Source organism: Hemiscyllium ocellatum, chromosome 5, assembly GCF_020745735.1.
Source record: "Hemiscyllium ocellatum isolate sHemOce1 chromosome 5, sHemOce1.pat.X.cur, whole genome shotgun sequence".
NCBI lineage: Eukaryota > Metazoa > Chordata > Chondrichthyes > Orectolobiformes > Hemiscylliidae > Hemiscyllium > Hemiscyllium ocellatum.
In genome coordinates, this window is record NC_083405.1 from 45274352 (window position 1) to 45297851 (window position 23500).

At 39.1% G+C, this 23500-nt stretch overlaps 1 protein-coding gene across 1 annotated transcript in view; it reads right to left on the bottom strand.

Moving 5' to 3' along the window:
* Positions 1 to 23500, bottom strand: part of LOC132815680 (aryl hydrocarbon receptor-like) — a 194975-nt gene that overhangs the window by 61229 nt on the left and 110246 nt on the right. Inside the window, exon 4 of the mRNA XM_060824733.1 lies at positions 3524 to 3613. Coding sequence (XP_060680716.1) covers positions 3524 to 3613 — 90 coding nt within the window. The remainder of the gene's footprint in view (positions 1 to 3523; positions 3614 to 23500) is intronic.

Below are 23500 nucleotides of genomic sequence, written 5' to 3' on the forward strand. Positions count from 1 at the left end.
AGGATGTTCTTGCTATAGAGGAAGTGCAGCAAAGGTTTACCAAAATGATGTTTGGGAGGTCGGAGTGATATATGAGGAGGGATTGAGTCGGTTAGGACTGTATTTACTTGAGTTTAGAAGAAGGGGGATCTTTGTAGAAGTCTATAAAATTCTAAACGGTTAGGTGCAGGAAGGATGTTCCCAATGATGGGGGATCTCCAGAATCATGGGTGATAGTTCAAGGATAAAAGGTAAATCTTTTTTTATGACTGAGATAAGGGGAAATTTCTTCATTCAAAGAGTGGTGAGCCTGTAGAATTCACTACCACAGAAAGTGGTCGAGTCCAAAACTTTATATGTTTTTTGATGAGGTGGTAAATACAGCTGTCGTGGCTAAAGGGATGAAGGAATATGAGGGAGGAGGGTGAGATTTGAGTATTGAGCTCAATGATCAGCCATAACTCAATTGGTGAAATGGCTAACTCTTGCTTCTATCTTCTGTGCCTTTTCCTATGTAAATTCCATACCATGTCTATCACCAAGAAAGTCATCTCTGAAGTATACAACTTTTCATCTTTCACCCTCATCACTGGTGAAGACATCATTCATGGTTCTGGTGTCCTACAGGTTTACATTTTCAACATTCACTTCACCAGCTTCCTGATTTCCCAACATACACAAGCTACAATTCAGTTGGAATTTTACTGAGTGTTTTTCAGCACCACACCTGGCCAGGTCAATGTCTGTGACTCCATTAATTCATCCAACAAAATCATCGTCCTAATCTACAATTTCCACTAGAACCTGTCTCTGCATTTTGCGGCAACATCTTACAGTGGCGGTCCTCATCACATCTGATTATGGCTCACTGAGCACTCCCTGTTCCTTTGCTCTATCACTATCAGTGCCACCATCTTCAGCCTCTTGCTTTCAGCAGCTAAGATATATCCTTCAATCATATTAAATCTCTTCCCATCCTTATAACTTAACTGTACTTTGGTTACCTCTAATTATCATCCCATATATGGTAACACATGACCCACAAATACAAAACATCATAGGATGTTTTCCAATAGTAAATGAAAAAAATGTTTTTTTGATGTTGATATAATCAGTATGCTTTAAGGGTTCAACACACATTAGAAGCACTTGCAGTTCAAGATATTTACCCAATGCTACTAAGTGGGCATCCCACGTCCCACAACCCCATCAGGCTGGCTTGCTATTTGGTCGTAAAGTGCATAACAGACTGCTAAAGTGGATGGATAGCAAAATTAAAATCAGTACAAAAGAATATTTATGTACTAGGGAAATTCTATTACCTGCCAGTCATGTTTATTAGATAACTGACAGCAATGCACGTTGAGATAATGTGGAAGTCACACAAAATAACTAAAGGTTGTTTATGTACCTACATGAAGACTCAATTTTGGGTCTTTCCTTTGAAAAGGAAAAGACAGTCTAAGAAGGTACATTCAAAGTGAAATACACCTTTTTAATATGCTAACACTTACTAAAATTTGCATACATTAAAATAAATGTCAAATTTAAAACCTTACTTTCACTAAAGGAATTTGACAATTTGACTTGATACTGAACGTAACCAGCTAACTTTAGCCATGGACTCCAGTCAAAAAATGTCTACCCGTTGAGATTGCTGGCTTCCATCGCACTTTGAAATGACAACCAAGGCAGGCAGCCTTTAAGCAACTTGGCACTAGATGAATATACAGAGCACTCAATCATTGCAAGATGATTTAGTGGCTGCTCTGGATGAACATTCAGAAGCAGGAAGTGCTTATGTAGGACTCCAGCTGGTCCAAAAACCTAAAGTGCCCAAGATGAAGTTTTGAATTACCTCATTAGAAATGCAGGGAAGTAAATTTTATGATAGAAATAAAAGAATGACCAAATATATGACTTTCAATGTTAACGCTGGATCCCAACATGCGTCAATGTCGGGACCCTGGCTGTTTGTGGTTTATATAAATGATTTAGATTTGAATGTAGGAGGGTTTAATCGGTAAGTTTGCAGATGATACAAAAATTGATAGGGTGATAAATACTGAGTAGGGTAGGCTTAGACTAAGAAGGATATAGATGGGCTGATCAGGAACAAATGAAGTTCAATCTGGATAAATGTAAGGCAATGTACATGTGCAGAGCAAATAAAGCTAGGAAAGATATGATAACCAGAAGGACCAGGAGAAACACAGAGGATCAAAGGGCCTTGGTGTGCATGAACACTAGTCCTTTAAATTATCAGGTTAGGTGGATAAAGTCGTTAAGGTGGTAAATGGTATACTTACTTTTATTAGCCAAGGCATAGACTTTAAGACCAGGGCCGTTTTGCTGGAACTGTATAAAATGTTGGTTAGGCCACAGCTAGAGTATTGTGTGCAGTTCTGGAACCACATGAAGAGGAATGTAATTGCACTGCATAGGTTGCAGACGAGATTCGGCAGGATGTTGCCTGGGCTGGAGAGTTTTAGTTATCAAGAGAGATTAGAAAAACTGGGGCTGTTTTACTTTGAGCAGATGAGATTGAGAGAGGATAAGATTGTCATGCATAAAATTATATGAGAGGCATAGATAGGTTAGACAGAGAGGAACCTTTTTTCCTTTGATGAAGGGATCAATGACTAGGGGGCATAGATTTAAGTTAATAGGAAAGATTTAGAGGAGATACAAGGAAAAACATTTTCACCCAGAGGGTGGTGAGGATCTGGAACTCACTGCCTGCAAGAGTTGTAAAGGCAGGAATCCTTATAACATTTAAGAAGTATTTAGATGTGCATTTGCAATGCCAATGCATAAAAATGCTTGAAAATAAGATTAGAATAGTTAGGTTGTTTCTGACCAGTGCTGATGTCATAGACCAAAGCGGCTTTTTTCAGCACTATAGATCTCTGAGACTTTAAAATGGGGTGGGAACATGTTTATAAATCCTGCTCCAATTATCTCCCAAAATCTAACCACACTTTACTCAACAACTGTACTTGGTGTTAACTCTCACTGCACAATACCATGACTGGTATAACTGATACCTAAAACCCAAAGACCTATAACACACATTAGCCTAACGGTTTTGAAATCCGGTTATTAAACCCAAGTTCCAATTCTGTAAACCACTGCAAAAAAAATGTTTTAAGAATGCTTTCATACAGTGAGCCATATGAGTATTTCTTCAGGCAACTGCAATAATTTTTAGTTTAACAACAATCAAGTCTGCTGTGTATTGTATTTTTTAGCTTCAGAGTGAAAGAATAAATAAATAACAGTTTTGAACCTTTGCCCGGTATAACTGCTGAAAAATAAATGTAATTATTTTGACAGACAGCAAATTACATCTCCGCGTCAGTTAATAGTTAAGGAAATGCCAGAGCAATCAGATTGTTCAGGTCCAACTTGAATTTCACACGCAAGCTGTCACATGCAACTATGGAATATAAACTTGGAACTCCAGAACTGTCATAAATGAGCTGTTCATGTTGAGTTCCTTACACATTTATAACACACAAATAAAGAGGAAAAAAAAGCCTACCTGGTGAAATCCCAGATAGTCCTGGATGGTGGAGGATGCATAAAAAACTAAACCTTCAGCTGTAATCACCAGCACAAATCCACTGAGAGCCTGCAAAGTAAAAGAATACCAGAAGTCAACCAAATAGGTCAGTAATAGGATTTAAAACATTTCCTGTAAGTGAGGTGCACAACCTATGAGTCACAGAACACAGCTGGGAAGTAGAAGACAGCAGCTCGTAATAAATAACTTCAACCTATTGAAATGCTCTCTGCAATATAGTTGCATCGCGTACAGTGTGGTGTCAAAATAATTTTTTTTAAAAATGAGGTTCAAAACCATTCAATGGACGAACACATCACTTCCTACGATACAATTCAATTTTGCCTGAGAAGTTTGCCCTTGTTTGTTTTGGGGATGTGAGATCACTGGCAAAGTACTTAATCACATAGAGAAGATGGTGCGCCACTTTCTTGAATTGTTGCCATCTGTGTGGTGTAGGTATGTCCACCATGCTGCTGGAAAAGGAGTACCAGGATTTGTATCCCATGATAGTGAAGGAACAACATTATAGTTTCAATTCAGAATGGGAAAGAGCTGGAAGGAAACTTGTAGGTGGTGATGTTCCTGTGCATCTGATGCCCTGGTCCTTCTTAATGGCAATGGTTTGAGGGTTTGGAATGATACTTCTGAAGGAGGCTTGGTGAATTCTAAGTCTCTGGCCAGCGTCTAATATCATTATTTATTTGGCTGGTCCAGTTCAGCTTCGAGTCAATGCAAATCCCTAGAATGCTGATACACCAGTAGTGATGTCATTAAACATCAAGGGGGGGGGAATTGATAGATATTTTTGTTGGCGATGGTCATTGCCTGGTACTTGTCACATTGACACACAATTTTCTCCCCATCAGCACAAATCTCACTCTGGGTTCAACTGTGCAGTGTTGTTCCTTACTCATTCTCACCTACCCAATCCCCTAGACTAATAACTCTTCCTGTCTTGAGTGTGTGACAGTGCTGCTCCTTTAACAAGGTTATTCTGTCCTTGTTTTTTTTTCCAGACAGAAGTTCTGCCGTGTCTGGTTTGAATGCGTTTTGGGGCCACTTTGATTATAGCCAACAGATATTGCCTGAGTCAAAAGGCTTTTAAATTAAAAGAAACACTTGGACAATGAAATGGAGTGGCCAATTCTCCCAACTCACCTTGTCTTTGGTTTGGTTTGGTTTTAGCAAGCAGTCGGCCTTTGAGGCTGTTGGTCGAAAGAAACAGCCACATGGAAAAAGGTGTTCCAAGCTGAATTTCTCTCCTTTAAGACCCTGTGTTTGATTTTACCTTTTTGCCAAGGGGTGTAAATGGGGATTCTTTCAGAAATTTGAAACAGCATCATCAATTGAGATTATCTGTTGGGTTTTCGGATAGGTTAAGCATTCTGCATTCTGTTCTCTTTTGCTTGTGTTTCATTGGGTACTCTGTAAATAAACTTTTTTGTTGTTTAAAACTGAGTGGTTGGATCAGCTACATCACTCCTGGTACATACACTTTTCACCTGCTTCGAACAATTGGAAGAGTTAGGATCTGGTCTACATCCTTGAAAGGTTTTGAGGGGGTCTGGCCTGGTTTATAACATGTGCTATTTACACACTCACCAGGGGAACCTCACCACCTTTTCTCGAAGGTAGCCAGCAAGGGGTCAGTATTGGAGGTAATGGAGGATGCAGGAGTTAACCTTGCCAGCATATCCTCTGAGGGATCTGTGTCTGCATCCTCAGAGACGGAACCAACACTGACACCTGTGTCAGCTACTTTCATCTCAGTCTGTGCCCTTTCTCATTATGTGGGAAAGTGGTTCAGAATAGGGTAAAAAAAAGAGAGGGACAGGGTGCTCAATATTTATCTGCTCAATCCCTTCAAGGAGAGACTGTTAGCAGGTTAGCAACCAGGGAAGATGCAATGTCAAGTGCTGTCTGCTTTCCCATCATCAGTGTGAATGCATTCTTAACGTACGCAAGCTTCTGCCTGTTTTTCACAGCTCATTCCCTCTCATCTGCTGCAGACGAGAATAACTGACCAAATTCCTGATTGGTATCTATGCAGCTGTGTACCTGACTTAGCACTTCAGTTCTAACTAGTTGCCCTGAACCTCAATAACTGACCGTGGCCTATTTTCCAGACTGTAATGAAAGGGAACCGCTGACCTGAATGACCCAAGTCGTCAAATGACCATGTCCAAGCCCATAGTTTGGGATCAGACAAAGGTGTTGATTACTGAGTCAGTACCCATTGACTACTGACAATCTCCTCAATCTTACTTTCCTTAGATTTGGATACATGGCTATTTGGTTGAAGCATATGCAGGGTGTTTGCTGCCTAAACTGCTGGCAAATGCTGTAGATGAGAAATTGATGAAACACAGCTATACAACAACATGTTCACCCCTTTGACTGATCACTGCTGACAACCATGAAAAGGAGCCCTGTTTTATGACTGTACTATACAAATACCATGAGCTTCTAAGTTCAAAATGAGGCATCAATGCATAAAAGGTTAAAGCAAGGCAGAGATGCTGTGAGCATCCAAATAGATGCAAAGTCAATGAGCACAGAGAGAGTAAATCAAGAGGCCTCAGATGTTCCCAGCTCCAATCCACAATATGGCAACCGTTCCTGCATGCAAAGTGGCCTGGCAGAAGCTTTGGAATGGAATGTGTTGGTCTGGTCTAAAGTACAGCAATAAGGAGCTGCACAATACCATAAGCAAGTCTGACAAGAGCCGCAATGACGTGGTAAGGCTGTTGCCTGGTCGATGCCAGCCTTTGTGGATGGAGGGTGCAGATGGTCACTGCCCATGGTGTGTGTCCTGAGATATTGGGGAATTATGACTAAGGTGGATGTCCAGAGAAGATGCTGGCAAGTTTGAGCCTCCACGTACCTTCTCAGATTTTCATAGTAACAGACCCTGACATCTAGTTTCTCACCACTACCTGGGAAAATAGCAAACCCGTTTATAAACAAGGTGAGATTAAGTAATAAATAAGACATTATTTTCCGGGTCTTCACTGCTCACAAGCTGGATTCTTAAACAGCTGTTGATATCATAGATAGAAATTTGGACAATTCCTTCATGTCGATGAGAATCTAACTTTTCTATTTTTGTCCTATTTTCCCATAGTCTTGCCAATGCCTATGTCATTCTGAGGAGAAAGTGAGGACTGCAGGTGCTGCAGATTAGAATCGAGAGTGTGGTGCTGGAAAAGCACAGCAAGTCAGGCAGCATCCGAGGAGTAGGAGAATCGATGTGTCAGGCATCCTGGGAATCGAAGTGTCAGGCTTAGAGTTATAGAGTCATACAGCACGGAAACAGGCCCTTCGGTCCAACTCATCTATGCCGACAAGATATCCCAACCCAATCTGGTCCCACCTGCCAGCACCCGGCCCATATCCCTCCAAACCCTTCCTATTCATATACCCATCTAGTATTTTTCAAATGTTGCAATTGTACTAGTCTCAACCACTTCTTCTGGCAGCCCATTCTGTACATGTATCACCCTCTGAGTGAAAAAGTTGCCCCTTAGGTCTCTTTTATATCTTTCCCCCTTCACCCGAAACCTATACCCTCTAGCTCTGGATTCCCCGACGCCAGGGTAAAGACTTTGTCTATTTATCCTATCCATGCCCCGCATGATTTTGTAAACCTCAGCCTCCGACGCTCCAGGGAAAACAGCCCTAGCCTATTCAACCTCTCTCTATAGCTCAAATCCTTCAACCGTGGCAACATCCTTGTAAATCTTTTCTGAACCTTTTCAAGTTTCACAACATATTTCCGATAGGAAGGAGACCAGAACTGCACGCAATGTTCCAACAGTGGCCTAACTAATGTCCTGTGCAGCCGCAACATGACCTCCCAACTCCTGTACTCAATACTCTGGACCAATAAAGGAAAACATACCAAACGCCTTCTTCACTATCCTATCTACCTGTGACTCCACTTTCAAGGAGCTATGAACCTGCACTCCAAGGTCTCTTTGTTCAGCAACACTCCCTAGGATCTTACCATTAAGTGTATAAGTCCTGCTAAGATTTGCTTTCCCAAAATGCAGCACCTCACATTTATCCGAATTAAACTCCATCTGTCACTTCTCTGCCCATTGGCCCATCTGATCAAGATCCTGTTGTAATCTGAGGTAACCCTCTTCGCTGTCCACTACATCTCCAATTTTGGTGTCATCTGCAAACTTACTAGCTATACCTCTTATGCTCACATCCAAATCATCTATATAAATGACGAAAAGTAGTGGACCAGCACTGATCCTTGTGGCCCTCCACTGGTCACAGGTCTCCAGTCTGAAAAACAACCCTCCACCACCACCCTCTATCTTCTACCTTTGAGCCACTTATGTAACCAAATGGGGAGTTCTCCCCATATTCCACGAGATCTAACCTTCCTCACCAGTCTCCCATGGGGAACTTTGTTGAGTGCCTTACTGAAGTCCATATAGATCACATCTACCAATCTGCCCTGATCAATCCTCTTTGCTTCAAAAAACTCAATCAAGTTTGTGAGACATGTTTTCCCACGCATAAAGCTATGTTGACTATTCCTAATCAGTCCTTGCCTTTACAAATACAGGTACATCCTGTCCCTCACAATTCCTTCCAATAACTTATCCACCACCAACATCAGGCTCACTGGTCTATAGTTCCCTGGCTTGTCCTTTCCCCCCTTTCTTAAACAGTGGCACCGTGTTAGCCAACCTCAGGCACCTCACCTGTGAATATCGATTATACAAATTATCTCGGCAAGAGGCCCAGCAATCACTTCCTTAGCTTCCCACAGAGTTCTTGGGTACACCTGATTAGGTCCTGGGAATTTATCCACTTTTATGCATTTCAAGACATCCAGCACTTCCTCCTCTAATATGCACGTTTTTCATAGACTAATGCCTGAAACGTCTATTCTCCTGCACCTCGGGTGCTGTCTGACCTGCTGTGTTTTTCTAGCACCTTACATTCGACCTACGTCATTCCGAGTTTGGAAAATGTCAGCCCTCACTATTATCTAAGTTTGCCAACATTTGGATTTTCCTGGCGTATCTCCCAAGACTCTAGCAGACTGATAGTGAAGGATTGCTTTGATTGGTTAGCAATTGCACACAACTGTACTGATGGTAAACATCATACTGAATTAACTCAGACTGTTAGTTTTGTTTCTAAGTTAGTTTGAGGGGAGAGTAACATATTCCTAGCAGAGCTATTTACTTCCAGTCAATAATATGGAACCATTTTTTAAAAAAATTCTTTAAAGTCAAACAGTATGGTGCTCTTCTGTGTAGCATCACAAACATCCGCATATTCAGCTTTTATTTATTTTGTGGTAGCACAGCGTTGATATAACCATTCAAAAATATATACATAATCAGAGCAAGGGTCACAACTAGTAATGAAGGAGCAATTATACTTCCTACTAAATGTGAATGATATAATGATCACTCAATAAAACAGAATATCAGAGATAGCTACAGCTACCTATAAAAGGGTCATTTAATCCAGTCATGCTGATGCTAATATTAAAGTCGAGTTTGCATATCAATACCAGTACCGTCCACCCACTTCAATGCTAACAAGTTAGATCTGTATTTTGTATACTTGAACTATTTAGCAACATTTTGTTTTTATTTGTGTTACCACTCTGATGTGCTGAGCCTGTAGATGCACAACAAAGGCAACTGGCATGTTTAATCTAAATAACAGCACTACAGGTACTTCAACACTGAGAATTTTTTTTTGTTTAGATTCCCTAGAGTGTGGAAACAGGCCCTTCAGCCCAACCAGTCCACACTAACTCCCTGAAGAGTAATCCATCCAGACCCACTTCCCTCTGACTAATGCACCTAATACTATGGGCAATTTAGCATGGCCAATTCACCTGACCTGTACAACCTTGGACGGTGGGAGGAAACCGGAGAACCCGGAGGAAACCCATTCAGACATGGGGAGAATGTGCAAACTCTACAGAGACATTCACCTGAGGTTGGAATCGAACCTGGGATCCTGGTACCGTGAGGCAGCAGTGCTAACCACTTAGCCACAGCGCTGCCCCTATACTTACTATTTGTTATTATATAAGGAACAGTTAAGAATGGAGCAGAAATGGAGGGGGAGGGTGTGTGTGTTGTGGGGTAGGGGGCGGGGGGGGGGGGGGGGGGGGGGGGGGAGGAAGGGGAGAGAAATGCCAGAGAATGAGCATTAAAACCATTAGAAGAAAAATCCATTGGGAAGAGAGGGAGATAGAGAGAGATGAGTAAGGAGTTAGAGGTAGGGGAGAGATTCTGGAGAGCTGGCAGCTCCTCTTTAACTGCCACACGATAAAGTCGAACCAACAATAATTGAGGGAGGAGCAAGAATTGGTCAGGAAAATAGATTCTTTGATTCAGTTCCTCAACATGAATTCCTGCTGTATTATTGATGAGACCAAACCCCCTCAAAAATATATTAGAAGATAGCCTAGACCTGAACTTTTCTTATTTTAAAGGCAAGTGCCAGGCATTGCATTCTGGATGCAATTTGATTGGTCAACTTCCAATATTGAATCTAAACACACTTTATTCATACACTATAGTTAAAATACAACAAAAGGAAGAATTGGAATATCATTGGAAAACTTAGCAGGGTAATAGATTGTTCAACTGCTCAACAGTAACTGTTTCAATATAGTAACATCCCATAATAAGCGCACTCTTGACATAGGCAAATTCAGTAAAACAGATTGGCTGACATACAATTCAACTGCAGGACGAGAAAACCCCAGCTTTTACCTGTAATCGAGGGAGGTAAAACAGGTTCTACATCCAGCTTCAAGACCCCAGCAACTACTATTGAAGGCTAAAACTAAAAAAGTCTTGGTTCTGTAGAAGTTTGCCCCCACACATTCAGGCTGCTTCTATTGTTCCAACTTTTAAAAAAAAAGACCAAAGGCCTCACAAGCTGTATAATTTATCGGCTTTGGAACAGACTGCTTGGCACCTTTGTCACAACCTTTCTTCATAGAAAAAGGAACAAAATACAGCTCTTAAAGCCATAGTACTGCCAAAGCTGTTTAAGTAGGCCTGGTAAAAACTGCAGCAAGTCAGGAAATTTCACCAATATCTTGGAAACAGAGTTTCCAGAGGAAAGCAAACAAAAAAAACAAATCTATTAGAAGATAGAGCATAGTCCAGTGGCTTATTATGCTTGAGGCAAGGTCTTTAAGGTCTATCTTGGACTCCTGTGATGTCAGCCAACTATCCAGTTTGGGCTCTGATATCAGGCCAATGCACACTATGTGGGGGCCCTGGGGAGTGCTGCTGAACAAAGAGACCTGGGGTGCAGGTGCACAGTTCCTTCGAAGCAGAGTTTCAGGTAGAAAGGATATTAGCATGCTCGCCTTCATTGGTCAAAACAATGAGCGTAAGAGCTGTGATGTCATGTTGCAGTTGTACAGGACATTGGCAAGGTCACTTTTAGAACATACCTTACAATTCTGGTTGCCCTGCTGTAGGAAGGATGTTATTAAACTTGAGAGGGTGCAGAAATGATTTACAAGGGTGTTGCTGGGAATAAGGGTTGGAACCACAGGAACAGTCTGAATAGACTGGGGCCTTTTGTCCCCGGGGTGTGGGAGACTGAGGGGTGATCTTATAAAGGTTTATAAAATCATGAGGGGCATGAACATAGTGAATAGCCAAGGTCTTTTTCCAAAGGCGGGGAAGTCCAAAACTAAAAGGCTTGGATTTAAAATGAGAGTGGAAAGACTTAAAAAGGACCTGAGGGGTACCTTTTCCTCATAGAGGGAGAAATTGTATCCACTTTTTCTGGCGATTCATTACAACATTTAAAAGGTAAATGGACGAGTTCACAAATATGAAGGATTTAGAGGGATATGAGATAAATGCTAGAAAATGGGACTAGATTAATTTAGGATATCTGGTCGGCATGGACGAGTTGGACCGAAGGGTCTATTTCTATGCAGTTTGACTAATTCTGTAACTATGCAGCATCAAACTATAGGTGTCAGACTGAATAATGTGCTGTGTGGACCCAGTCAACTCTGAGTTCTTTAGGCAAGTGAAAATCAATTAAATATTAATGACCCAAAGACCTGCTGTCTTTAGCATGGTGTGATCACGAAAGTAAGTTTAATTGAACATCATATTGTTGATAAAAAATAGATTTTGCTCAGCATAACTGATATAGATATCTAAATAATATAAGTGCTGAATACATATGCATACCTTCTTAAGTACCTGATAAAATAAAGTTTGAGTGCTTTATGTCAAACTCGTGCTTTAATCTGAGTTAAAAGTTAAATCCTTGGTCAATACTGAATAACAAACTGATTATGAACACCAAAGATTTCACAACTTTGCCTTCTGCAACTAATACAATTTTCATAATAATTTGTCACCTTTGCTCAAATGTGAGATCAATCTGGGAAATCACAGGAACCAGTTAATGTAATTATTGAAATCACATCCAGTAGCATAGCTGAACAGTGTCAATCCCTAGTGGACCTTAGTCTGAAAATATCTACCATGAGAGCTATTCTAGAGAGTGATACTACTAGACAATTTAGATTTTTCTTAAAAAAATTATCAAACCACCTAATGGTCTTTTACTGAAACACAACTCTGCCATGCATTTGATTTAACAACAAAACAGCAGTTTATTACTCAACAGAAATGAACATAAAATAGAACAAACTATTTACGTAGAAAACAACGTGAAAGATTTCAAAACACTCAAAATACAAATGCATATATCCTCAACACTTTTGAAATAAAAGCAAAAATTGCTGGAAAAGCTCAACAGGTCTGGTGGCATCTGTAGAGAGAAACCAGAGTTAATGTTTCGATTTCTAGTGACCCTTCTTCAGAACATTCTAAAATAGATTTAATTTAATATTTGCAACCCAAACCCTGGGCAATCTAATGATATTAAAATATTCGAAGGCAGAAAATTTTGCAAGAAATAATTTCAATGTTGTTATCTTTTCACTTAGCTGCTGTGAAATAATAACTGAGTCAATATCAGTACTTATCAAATCTATGTAAACCAGCACATTGGGAATTGGGTTAACCTGACATACTGAAAAGTTAAAAATCAAACAACACAACATTATAGTCCAACAGGTCTATTTGGAAGTACAAGCTTTTGGAATGCTGCTCCTTTGTCAGGTATATAACTTGTTGGACTATAACCTGGTGTTGTGCGATTTTTAACTTTGTCCACCCCAGTTCAACACTGGCATCACCACATCATATTGAAAAGTAACACTTCTAATGTAGAGGGATATATTTTGAAGACTGAATACAGGTTTGAAGAGTTATCACTGTGTATCATTAAAATAATATATTTACAACAATGGAAGATAGAAAATAAAGTAAGATTTATAGTTGTAGTTGCCCAATGTACACAAATATGCTAAATGCAAAACATTCTCAAAAGGCATTTACAACATAGGCTTTCAATACTTCAACTGGTTGACCACATTCAAAGTCAGAAATACAAGTATGCACTTTTAATTCAGTGACAGTACTGCTGAACCATAATTAGCAATTCTAATGTATAAATTGATCAGGGTGGCCTGGATACCATCAAGCTTCCTTCATTCCATATTTCCCTTCCAAGTCCTTCTACACTACCCAGAAATTGAACACGATATTACAAAATCAAATTTCTGTGCAGAATGATGTGTCAATTTAGCACCACTTCCAAAATTACATTTGTGTGCGTAGGTAGGGTATTGTTGACAACACAGAAGCTATAAAAATGACTCAGCGAAATACGTTTAAATAATCTTCTGTTCTCAGCACTGGCATTCAGCAGTTCATACACTGTCAGGAAGTAATTTTTGTAATAGTTAGGGGAAAGTGGATGATTGTTTCAATATTAATCAGTGTGCCCATAAGCTTGAGAGGACCGAGAAGCATTTGAGACTCCAGCCCTCGTGTCTTTGGAGCCCGATCAACAAATATAATCAGTAACAATGCCCAGGCAATAGGAGGGGATGTGGCGTGGTGGTGGTTTGCGTGCGTAGTATACATGGCTGAAGGATGAGAGAAATGCAACCAAGCCACAGAAGTACACATTATTTATATCCACGCGTTATACAAACGCAAAGGAATTTAATGAAGTACAGCTCATTTCGGATCTTTTCTAGAACATGTAAAAGTAACAAATTAGCTCTGTTCTGCAAAATAACTCTACTGCTGATCTCGCATGATTAAGTGTTATTACAATTGAAATTGACTTTGTCAAGGTTTTCTTAGTAAGACATTTTGAAACATCCAAATAGCAAAAATTAAAAAAAAACTGTTAAGAAATAGGCATCAACATGAAATGCGTGAACCGGATGATAAAAATACATCCATTCAATTCCAGCTAAAAATAAGGATGGCAGAGCACCTCAGATAATCTTGGATTAGACTCAATTCATCCCAGAGAAGAAGCCACACAGGGAAGCACACCAAATGCATCTACAGCTTATTTAAATACAAATTGGTTTGCTTGTCTTTCACTCAATGACAGAAATTAATACACTGAAAGTTTGGAAATTTTTTTGTTTTAAAATTGTTATGACTAAGTAACTTTTTTAGACAAATATAAGGTAGGCTATTCAAATAATTAACTCTGAATTACTTTTTCAAATTATAATTGCAATTTTATCAATTGCAAACACCATGAAGTGGATCTTAAATACATATAGCGCCACACAGCATTTACATTTAGATTCCAAAAATACCAGATTGATCCAAGTTTTAAGCAAGTTAGAAATGTCATTGCTTTTTGAAGTCTCACGCACTTTTGATGTAAAATGCAATTTAGCATAATGTGAATTGAAAATACAAAACAAAAACAACAGTAGTAATATAGCTTCAAAGCCTCAACACTTATAAATAAGTCACAATCAAACAATGTTTGGACAAGATTTCCCCTGCACAGCAACTCGCTCTTGATAAGTCACGCAATGGCCATTTATCTGCACTTAGAATCAATAGAGTTCATGGTGATTGCTGTGATAGCAAATAGAACATTAAAAACTTGGCAGACAAGTGAATGGGCTTGGATTAAATTCCATGGCTCCCAGACTATGAGATTCTGTTTACGGTTATTCATAAAAAGCAATAAAAGAGTGTTTGTAACAATGAATTTAATTTGGTAGAAATGATCAACACAAATTATCTTTACCACTGTCTTCAATCACAATATTATTCACTGTGTGAAGATGTGCTCCCTAATATCAGTCTAAAGTTTGCCTTTTTATTAGTTTGCACCCCTGCTCCCTTACCCTGTAGTCATCAAATCATTTGGGAAAAACTTCAATAATATACATAATTTCTCATAGGAAAAATAATTAACACAATTAACACAGAAAAGTATCTCATGTTGATTTTGGAAACTGACATTAAGACAAGAAAAGGGAAGAATTAGGGGAATGATTAAAGGTTCAGTCAAAGGAATAAATTTAAAGGAGGATCGTAAGAGGAAACGAACAGGGAAAGAAAAATAAATCCAAAGACGACATTCAAGGAAACTCATGACATGCCTTTACCAATGGACCTTCTGAGCATTTAATGAAGACGTTAAAATCCCTGAAACGTAATGCAGAGTTAGAAACCTGATAACAACCCCACCCATTTGCTGATTTCATCCAGACGGGTTTGCAGATAAGCTGGAAATGCCTTTGGAGTGGTCTGAAAAGTTATTAAAATATGCAATGCTGTAATTAATTGGGGATTTAACTCTTAAATTCTGGCTTTAAACTGCCAGCACACAGGTTTCCCAAGGACAGCAGAACATATCAGGGTCAACCGGGTAACAGCATAGCACAGTGAAACAAAAGGCAGGGAAAGTGTCAAAATGTGCAAATGAAGAGCTACAGTCCTGCCTAGATAGGAGACTAGTGGTCACAGCACTTCTGAGATTGCTGGTAATGTTACATTGACTTATCCATTTTTGGTCGGTGGATATAAATTATTTGGACTTTGAGAATTAGAAAACAAAAATTTGCCAAGCTCACTACCTGTTGACAACACAAAAACGAATGACTTGACAAACAAAGGACACAACATTAACTTCAAATGTGCAACTAGCATTGGGCAGACATTTTGCAGAAACAATTCAATGTAGATAATTATGAGGTATACGTCATGTTGCAAAACAAGGAATGGGAATAGGGTATATACAGAACAGAATGACCATGAAGGGCGGCATGCATAGGAAATGTCTCCAGCTTGTGGTGCATAAGTTCATGATTTTTGAGCTTTTGGGGTTGTGGGAATCACTGCGGAACATTAGGGAAGTTGAGTTTCCTGGATCGTACGTTTCAAGAAGTAGTTACCCCATAAGCCACAAAAGCTCAGGAGCCATCAACCAGTAGCTGAGAGCACCAAGGACAAACATTGCAGACTGCTGATCGCGACAACACTTTGATGGAGTGCGTAGTCATATAGCATAGAAACAGACCACTTAGACCACCTTATCCATGCTGAACAGGTTTCCCAAAATAAACTAGACCCATTTGCCTATACACCGCTCAACCTTTCCTATTCATGTACCTGTCCAAATGCCTTTTAAATGTTGTAACTGTACCTGCATCTACCATTTCCTCTGGCAGTTCATTCCATACAGGAACTAACCTGTGAAAAAGTAGCTTCTCAGGCCCCTTTTAAATATTTCTCCACTCACCTTAAAATTATGCCCTCCAGTTTTGAACTCCCCTATCCAGGAAAAAGACCTTTGCTATTCACCTTATCTATGCCCCTTGTGATTTTATAAAGGTCACTCCTCAGCCTCCTATGCGCGAGTGAAAACAGTCCCAGTCTTTCCAGCCTCTTCTTAGAGCTCAAACCTTCCAGTCCTGGTAACATCCTTCTAAATCTTTTCTGCAACCTCTCCAATTTAATAATATCCTTCCTGTAGCAGGGCAACCAGAAAAGTACTCCAAAAGTGACCTCACTAATGTCCTATACAATTGCAACATGACATCCCGACTTCAATACTCAATGTTCTGACCAAATGAAGGTAAGCCTTCTTCACCACCCTATCTACCTGTGACTCAACTTTCAAGAAACTATGCACCTGAACCCCTAGATCCCCCTGTTGACAATACTCCCCAGGGCCCTACAACTTAACTCCATCTGCCATTCCTTGGCCCAATGGTAAAAGGATTGTACAGATGGGAACAAACTGATAGCCATTCTGTAACCATCATTATGAGCACTACATTGTGTATGGCTTCTCAGTGCAAGGATAAAGGACATGATGGACAATGTGTAAGAGATTCTGGAGAAGAACTGAATGAGCCAGAGGTTGTCACACATGTTGGTATTAACAACAGACAGGGTCAGCATTATGATTCTATGGCCAGGATTTCAGGTCCTTGGGCAGAAGTTTAAAAGCAAAGGTGGCAATCTCTGGATATTACAGCAAATGAAAGTAGAACAAGGAAGATAGTGAGGACCAATGTGTGGGTTGAGGCATGGTGCAGGAGGATGGGTTTCAGGTGCTTGGGGCACTTAGATCAGTTCCTGGACAGAAAACATAATTTCAAATGGGCTGGATTAGATGTCTGGTATCAATGTCCTCATGGGGAGGTTCTTTAACATTGTTTTTGAACTGGGGGGGGGGGGGGGGGGGGGGAGTTGGTGAAGTGGAGTGCGGAATGTGTGGTTTAAAATACATTAGTGGGATTGGCCACCAGTGTAGAGAAACAGTCTACAGGAGTAAAGATGGATAAAATTTTAATACAGTCAGGTCTCATATAACAGGATAGTTGCATTCTTGTGCTATCCTCTGTTATAAGAAAATCACGCAAAAGCAGCACCATTTAAACGAATGGGGCAGAATCACATTCTAGCCAATACAGGTAAGGGAAGTTCATGTTCTACAAATAACGGTTCAAATTCTTCAATCACAATAAAACCAATTCCTGTTCAAAAAACATGCATTATAGCAGAACTGACTGTACTACACACACTAGATAACAGAATAACTTGCTGTTATCTAAGATGGAACTAAGAGGAAATAGGAAGTTTAGGTGGGTTCAGAATAAAAGCAAAAAAGCAATAGCTAAATTAATGCTACTATGCACGTATGAGAATATCTGGAGTATGATTAATAAAATGCGCCAGTTAAAGGCACAGTTTATTTTGTGAAAATAGGAGGCCAAAGGATGTTCAAAGAGGGTCCCAACTTGAAGAACAGCAGGATAAGGCATTAAGTATTCCTGGAGTCAAAATGTCAACGAAAAATTGGAAAAGAAGGGAAGGGGTGAAACAGGCAGTATCTTTTATGGAAAACATTGCAATATCTGACAGAGATGAAGTCTCACAGGGGTCAAAGACAGAATCTATTTGGCTAGAGCTGAGGAACAAAAAAAGTCCAATTAGATTGTTTGATGTAATCAGAAGCCACCAGACAGTGGAGGAGATAGAAACGAACAAATTTTCAATGAAATTATGGAAAATGTATAAAAGCTGACTTTAGTTTTCTCCGTAAGATAAGAATATCAATGGGGTAAAGGGCAAAGAGAGGCAAGAGTTCCTAGAATGTGTGTTCATGAATATTTTCTACAACAGCATCCTCCTAGTCAAACAAGAAAGGAGGTATTTTAAAACTTCTGGGAATGAAGTGGACTGAATGGATTAACTGTCAGTGGCTGGATACTTAAGATACCATTATCATGTATATTAATATTTAAATTCATCATATAAAGGACAAGGAAAACCTCACAGTAAGTATAACAAAAGGGCGGGGGGGGGGGAAAAAGGGAAGCCAATTTCATTCAGGTGAGAATTAGGCTAAGATCAACTGAAATCAAAATTTGGCAAGCAAAACAGGATTTGAATAATGGACTGCTTTGAGGGAGGAGATAGCTCAATCACAGACATGATATAAGTCTGCAGACAGGGCAAACAAAATCTAAACTTCCCCGGATGATGAAACAAGTAGAAATTAAGATGCAGAATGAAATATGTGCTTATGACAGATGTCAGTGGACAATACAACCGGGATCAATGTGGAAAGCTCAAAAATGAAGTGAACAAGCACATAACAGAAGCAAAGAGACAGTATGAATTCAGGTTACCAGCTAATAAAAAAAAGGAAATCCAAGAAATTCCTATAAGCATACAAAAACCGCAGGGTGAATAACTGAGGCACAAAATAAATACTTCATACTCATCTTTATCAAAGAATAAGACCGTGTTGAAAGGGCAGGCAATCAAACCACTTGAAGGTTTTACAATTGATATGGAGGAGGCAATGGATAGATGTTGCACTTGATAAAACACCATACTAAATGGGATGCTTCCAAGGAAGCAAAAAGAGTGGAAATTGCAGAAGCACTGGCCATGAGTTGTCTAGCAGTTTTTAGATTCTGGGATGTTGCCAGAGGTTTGAAGAACTGCAATTGATAGACAGTTTGTTCAAAGCAGAGTGCACAGATAAAGGTACAAAAACAACAGATAGTTCAACCTTGTGCTGGGAACAGTTCTAGAAACAATAATACGGGACAAAGTTAATAGTCATATGGGCAAATGCTAATAATTAAGAAAGACAGTGGATTTATAAAAAGCAAACTATGTTCAATTAGCCTGTTGGAGTTTTTGTTTGATTTGGTAACAAAAAAAAGTGGAAAACAGTTAATGATTTGGACTTTCATACTGCAAGTCAGCAAATCTTTACAAGTACATGCTCATGTCTTCAAAGTTCAAGTTGTTACCATTTGATTCCCATCTTACTCCACTCCTTCTGTTGCAAGGTTTTCTCTCTTTCATGAATAACAGGATTACTTCATATTTCAGTTACTTTGTTCCTATTACTACATTCAAATCGAAGGCAATATTTTTGTACCACTACCCACCCCAACCCTTAATCCCTGAACAGTATGACATGGGGTCAATAACTCATGGAAACAAAAATAATTGCTATAAATAGGTGGTAGAGGAGTACAAAATTCTTAAATAATTTTAATGCAGGAAAATCAAATCAGTTTATCTCTGCTTTTTTAAGGCAAAAGGAAAATCTTACACCCATTTGCTTCTGGGTTAAATGTTCACTACCATTCCATTTTTTACTGAGAATTGATGCAATTTTTGTTTCTGCTCTACATGACACACCTTCTGCCAGTCATTCATCAAATTTAAGCCTAGATGATCATACAGTGGAAAGGTTAATGCCTTTAAAAGATAAACTGCTACAGTGCTAGTGCGTTGTACAGGCATTTCTTGCAATCACACAGTCCTCTAACAGATGACAAGTGTCAGACAAGATCCAGACTCCCTCCTATTTCCAGACTAATAACCCTCTGAGCAGTAGAATTTCTGCACATCTTTCTATGCTCCCACAAGGATTAAATTCCTAAGATGATTTTCCTGGCTTGTTTGCTTCTAATTATGAGCTTTTAACTCACAATGTGAACAATAAAACGGCTTTGCACCTTGCTTCAGGACCCTGCTGCAAATGTGCAATTTGGGCTAAAAGTTGAGATGCACTAATCTGATAAAGTATACAAATGGGACAAACACACTTGTAAATAAAATAGATCAGTAATTTCACCAATACAATATAAGGATTATTGATATGCTTTTAGAGGTAATCTTGTGCCTATACAAAGCTACTTAAATCATAAGGTTTTTTTGAAACCTTAATTTCAACAAAGAAGCTAACTATTCTGTTATCACCACAAGAATGTAGATACATATGTATGTTTTATTTACAATTTAACCATTTGAATTCTTTATTGTGGCTTACCATTTACATTAAAGAAATGGTAATGCTTGGTAAGGCCTCTGAAAATCTTGTGTTAAAGCTACACTGTAAAACTGTCAATGCAAACATTAACAATGAAGTAAATTAAGAGTCTAGCAAAAACAGCTTGTTCCCTCAGTAGCTCTACAAAAGGATGATAGCAAATGGAAGCAATTGTACGCAGTGTGATGAACACAGCTAATTACAAAATATTTCTATTTAGCTTTGTCTCCAAAAACTCAAAATATTGTAGAAATCAATAAAGGCTAAAAATGTAGATATCAATAAAGGCTAAAAATCAAGCTGCAGCCCAGCAACTAAGAGACAGAATGCATCTCTAGGCTCTGAATTACATGTAATAACATTATGTCTTCCACAGTTTAGGTTACTTTCAGCATAAACTTTGAAAACTACTGGGTTAACCATTTCTCAACAGCAAGGATGAGATCACACTGACTGATAAGTGAAGATTTTGTTTGAAAGAACAGAACCTGGCTGAAACACCAAAGCCCGTAATACAGGATACCACCAAGGTTGAAAAGGCCCACACGCAAGCTCGGTAAATCGAGAAGGAGTAATGAAATGATGCCAAGTTAACATTTTACAGCTGGTAAGAGGGAGGAAAGACTGCTGGAATATCTAGAGTGGGAGTCAAAATGTGTGACACCTTGATTTGAACCTAAGGAACAGGGGGTGTAAGAATATGTATTATACTGTAACTAACAGAAACATCGAAAGATTGATAGTACAAAAAGCTAATGGCATACCCATACTACTCTCCTGAATTCACCATTAATGGAAACAGGGTGGATAGAAAGGATCTAGCTTCACCGCTCACTATTCTTCTAAACCTCAATTATATCTTTCTGAGCCTCTTTTAGTTGAAGTTCTTCTCATCATGACCTTCTGTAACCTCTCAAGTGTGAGCATATGCTTCCTGTAATGTGGTGACCAGAACTGTACGGAAGTATTTTAGCGAGAATCAAACCAGTGCATCAAATATGTGAAAATGTGTCAGAAGATTTGCAACAATCCAAGTAGTCTACACCAAATGCAGTACTTCATCAGTTTTCCTTGCCATTTCCTCAAAGAATTAAGGTTTAGCAAATGTAACTGACCTTTAACGAATCCAAGCCAGCTGCCCTTGATTATTCCATACTTCTCAAAACATCAACTTGTAATAACTGTCAAACCCTTTCCTATTAATTTGCCCACCACGGGGCTAGTTAGTCAAACTATCATTTCCTCCCTTTTTAAACAATGATATATTATTAGTCATACTCCAACCTACCACCCCCCCGCACAAAGTTGTTGCTTGAGAGGATTAGAAATTGCTGGCCTCTTCTCATTTCATTTGGACTGAATTTAACCCTTTCTTAAAAGATGCTAAATACTTTATTATTTTCCCCATTAGCATTACTAGGTTGGCCTCTTACACTTTATACTTCTTGTAAAACATCTTTAGATTTTCCTGAACAATATTTTTCACGCCCTTTTATTTAATTGCTTTTCTAATTTTGTCTCTCTTTCCACTAAGGCACTGAGAATCTTTGAGGCTTTCTGCAGTATTCTGGCATCTGACATAAACTTTCAACTTTTTGACCGATTTTAAAGAGTTTTACGGTAATTTTGCTCTGTGTATAAAAACAGGAGAAAGAGTACTTTCCAGAAATGGGAAGGAGAGTGAAACCTTCCACTAAACTTACTAGTTTGCATTAATTGGAAAATAGGCACAAAAGGAAAAAACAGCAATAAGAATATCCAAACAATCATATGGCTGAATTGAGAGAGAAGTATTCTCAATTACAACGATACTTGCAAAAGAAATCTCACTGTTAATGTTACACATGGGACTGTATTAAAAACGCAATATAAGGCATAAGGTATAGGTTGCAATGTTGAAAATACAGTGCTGTGTAGTCTCATAACAAACTGACCTTGTTGTGACAGATGTGGTTTACAGAAAATTTCCAAGTCTGATTTTTGTTTTTCCTCACAACCGTACATTGCAGCTTTCAAAAAAAAGCTTCAACAGATTAAACTCTTTTCTTCAGTAAAATCCAAACAAATTTGACATTGAAGACTTCATAATATAACATTTTCAGTTTTGAGCTTCATTAATTCTCCTTATTTTAGGAATAAGCATCATTGCAGGTTGGAAATACAATACAAACTCAGAAACATACGATAATCAAAATGTATCATGTCCAAAACATATTGTGGAAGCATTTCACTAAACATTAATTGCTGATGTGCTACTTGAAAACTATGCTCAGATTCTACAGGAACTTGTTGCTGCCCACCAGATTGTTTATTTCTCTACTGCTGTAATGTGCCCATGCCATGTTGCTGCAAGTGAACAATGAAAATGGCAATTATATAATTAAAGCATTGTGCTCATTGCTTCCAACTTAATGAATGCACCATTATGATTGAATAATCGGTGTTGATTTCACATTCTTTTCAAATTCATACTTTTACTTTAGGCAGTAAATGCGCACACATGGGTGTATGTTCCAATTTTTGTTATCTGTATGTGCTAAGTGAGCAAGTGTGATACAATAGGACTACTCAATTTCAAAAGGGTGTTTATCCCTATTACATCCCTAGTCTCTTAACTAGCTTGGATTAAAACTTGAGCAGATGACCTTGGAAGAACTGAGGGTATTGCTTACTGTGGTTGTGGCAGAAGGCCTATCTCAGGGATCTGGCGCCATACCCAAAACTAAAGCATAATGCATGAAATATCCCTCCAGCCCTGACCCCCACATAACTCCCCGTTCCCCATCCATTCCAACTCAAGCCACCAGCAACTCTTCAAGGCCCTTGTTCCCAGTTAAACCAAGTTATGCCAAATACCCACTCTCAATGGTTCTTCAAACTCCTTGTGTCCAAGTTCCCCGGCCAGTCATTCCAAACTATGGTCCCTCATTCCACTAAGCATTCCATCCTATAGAACAACATTTAAAAAACCCAAAGAACTGTGTATGCTAAAACTCAAACAAAAACATAAAATGCTGGAAAAGCTCAATGGGTCTTGCAGCATCTGAGGACAGAAAGCAGAGTTTATGTTTCAGGTCCAGTGACCCTTCTCCCATCACACTTCTGACTTGTGTTTCATAGATGATGGACATATTTTGGAGAGATTGGTGGCGAGTTCTATGGATGGTCCAATTCAGTTTCCAGTCAATGACAAACCCCAGGATGTTG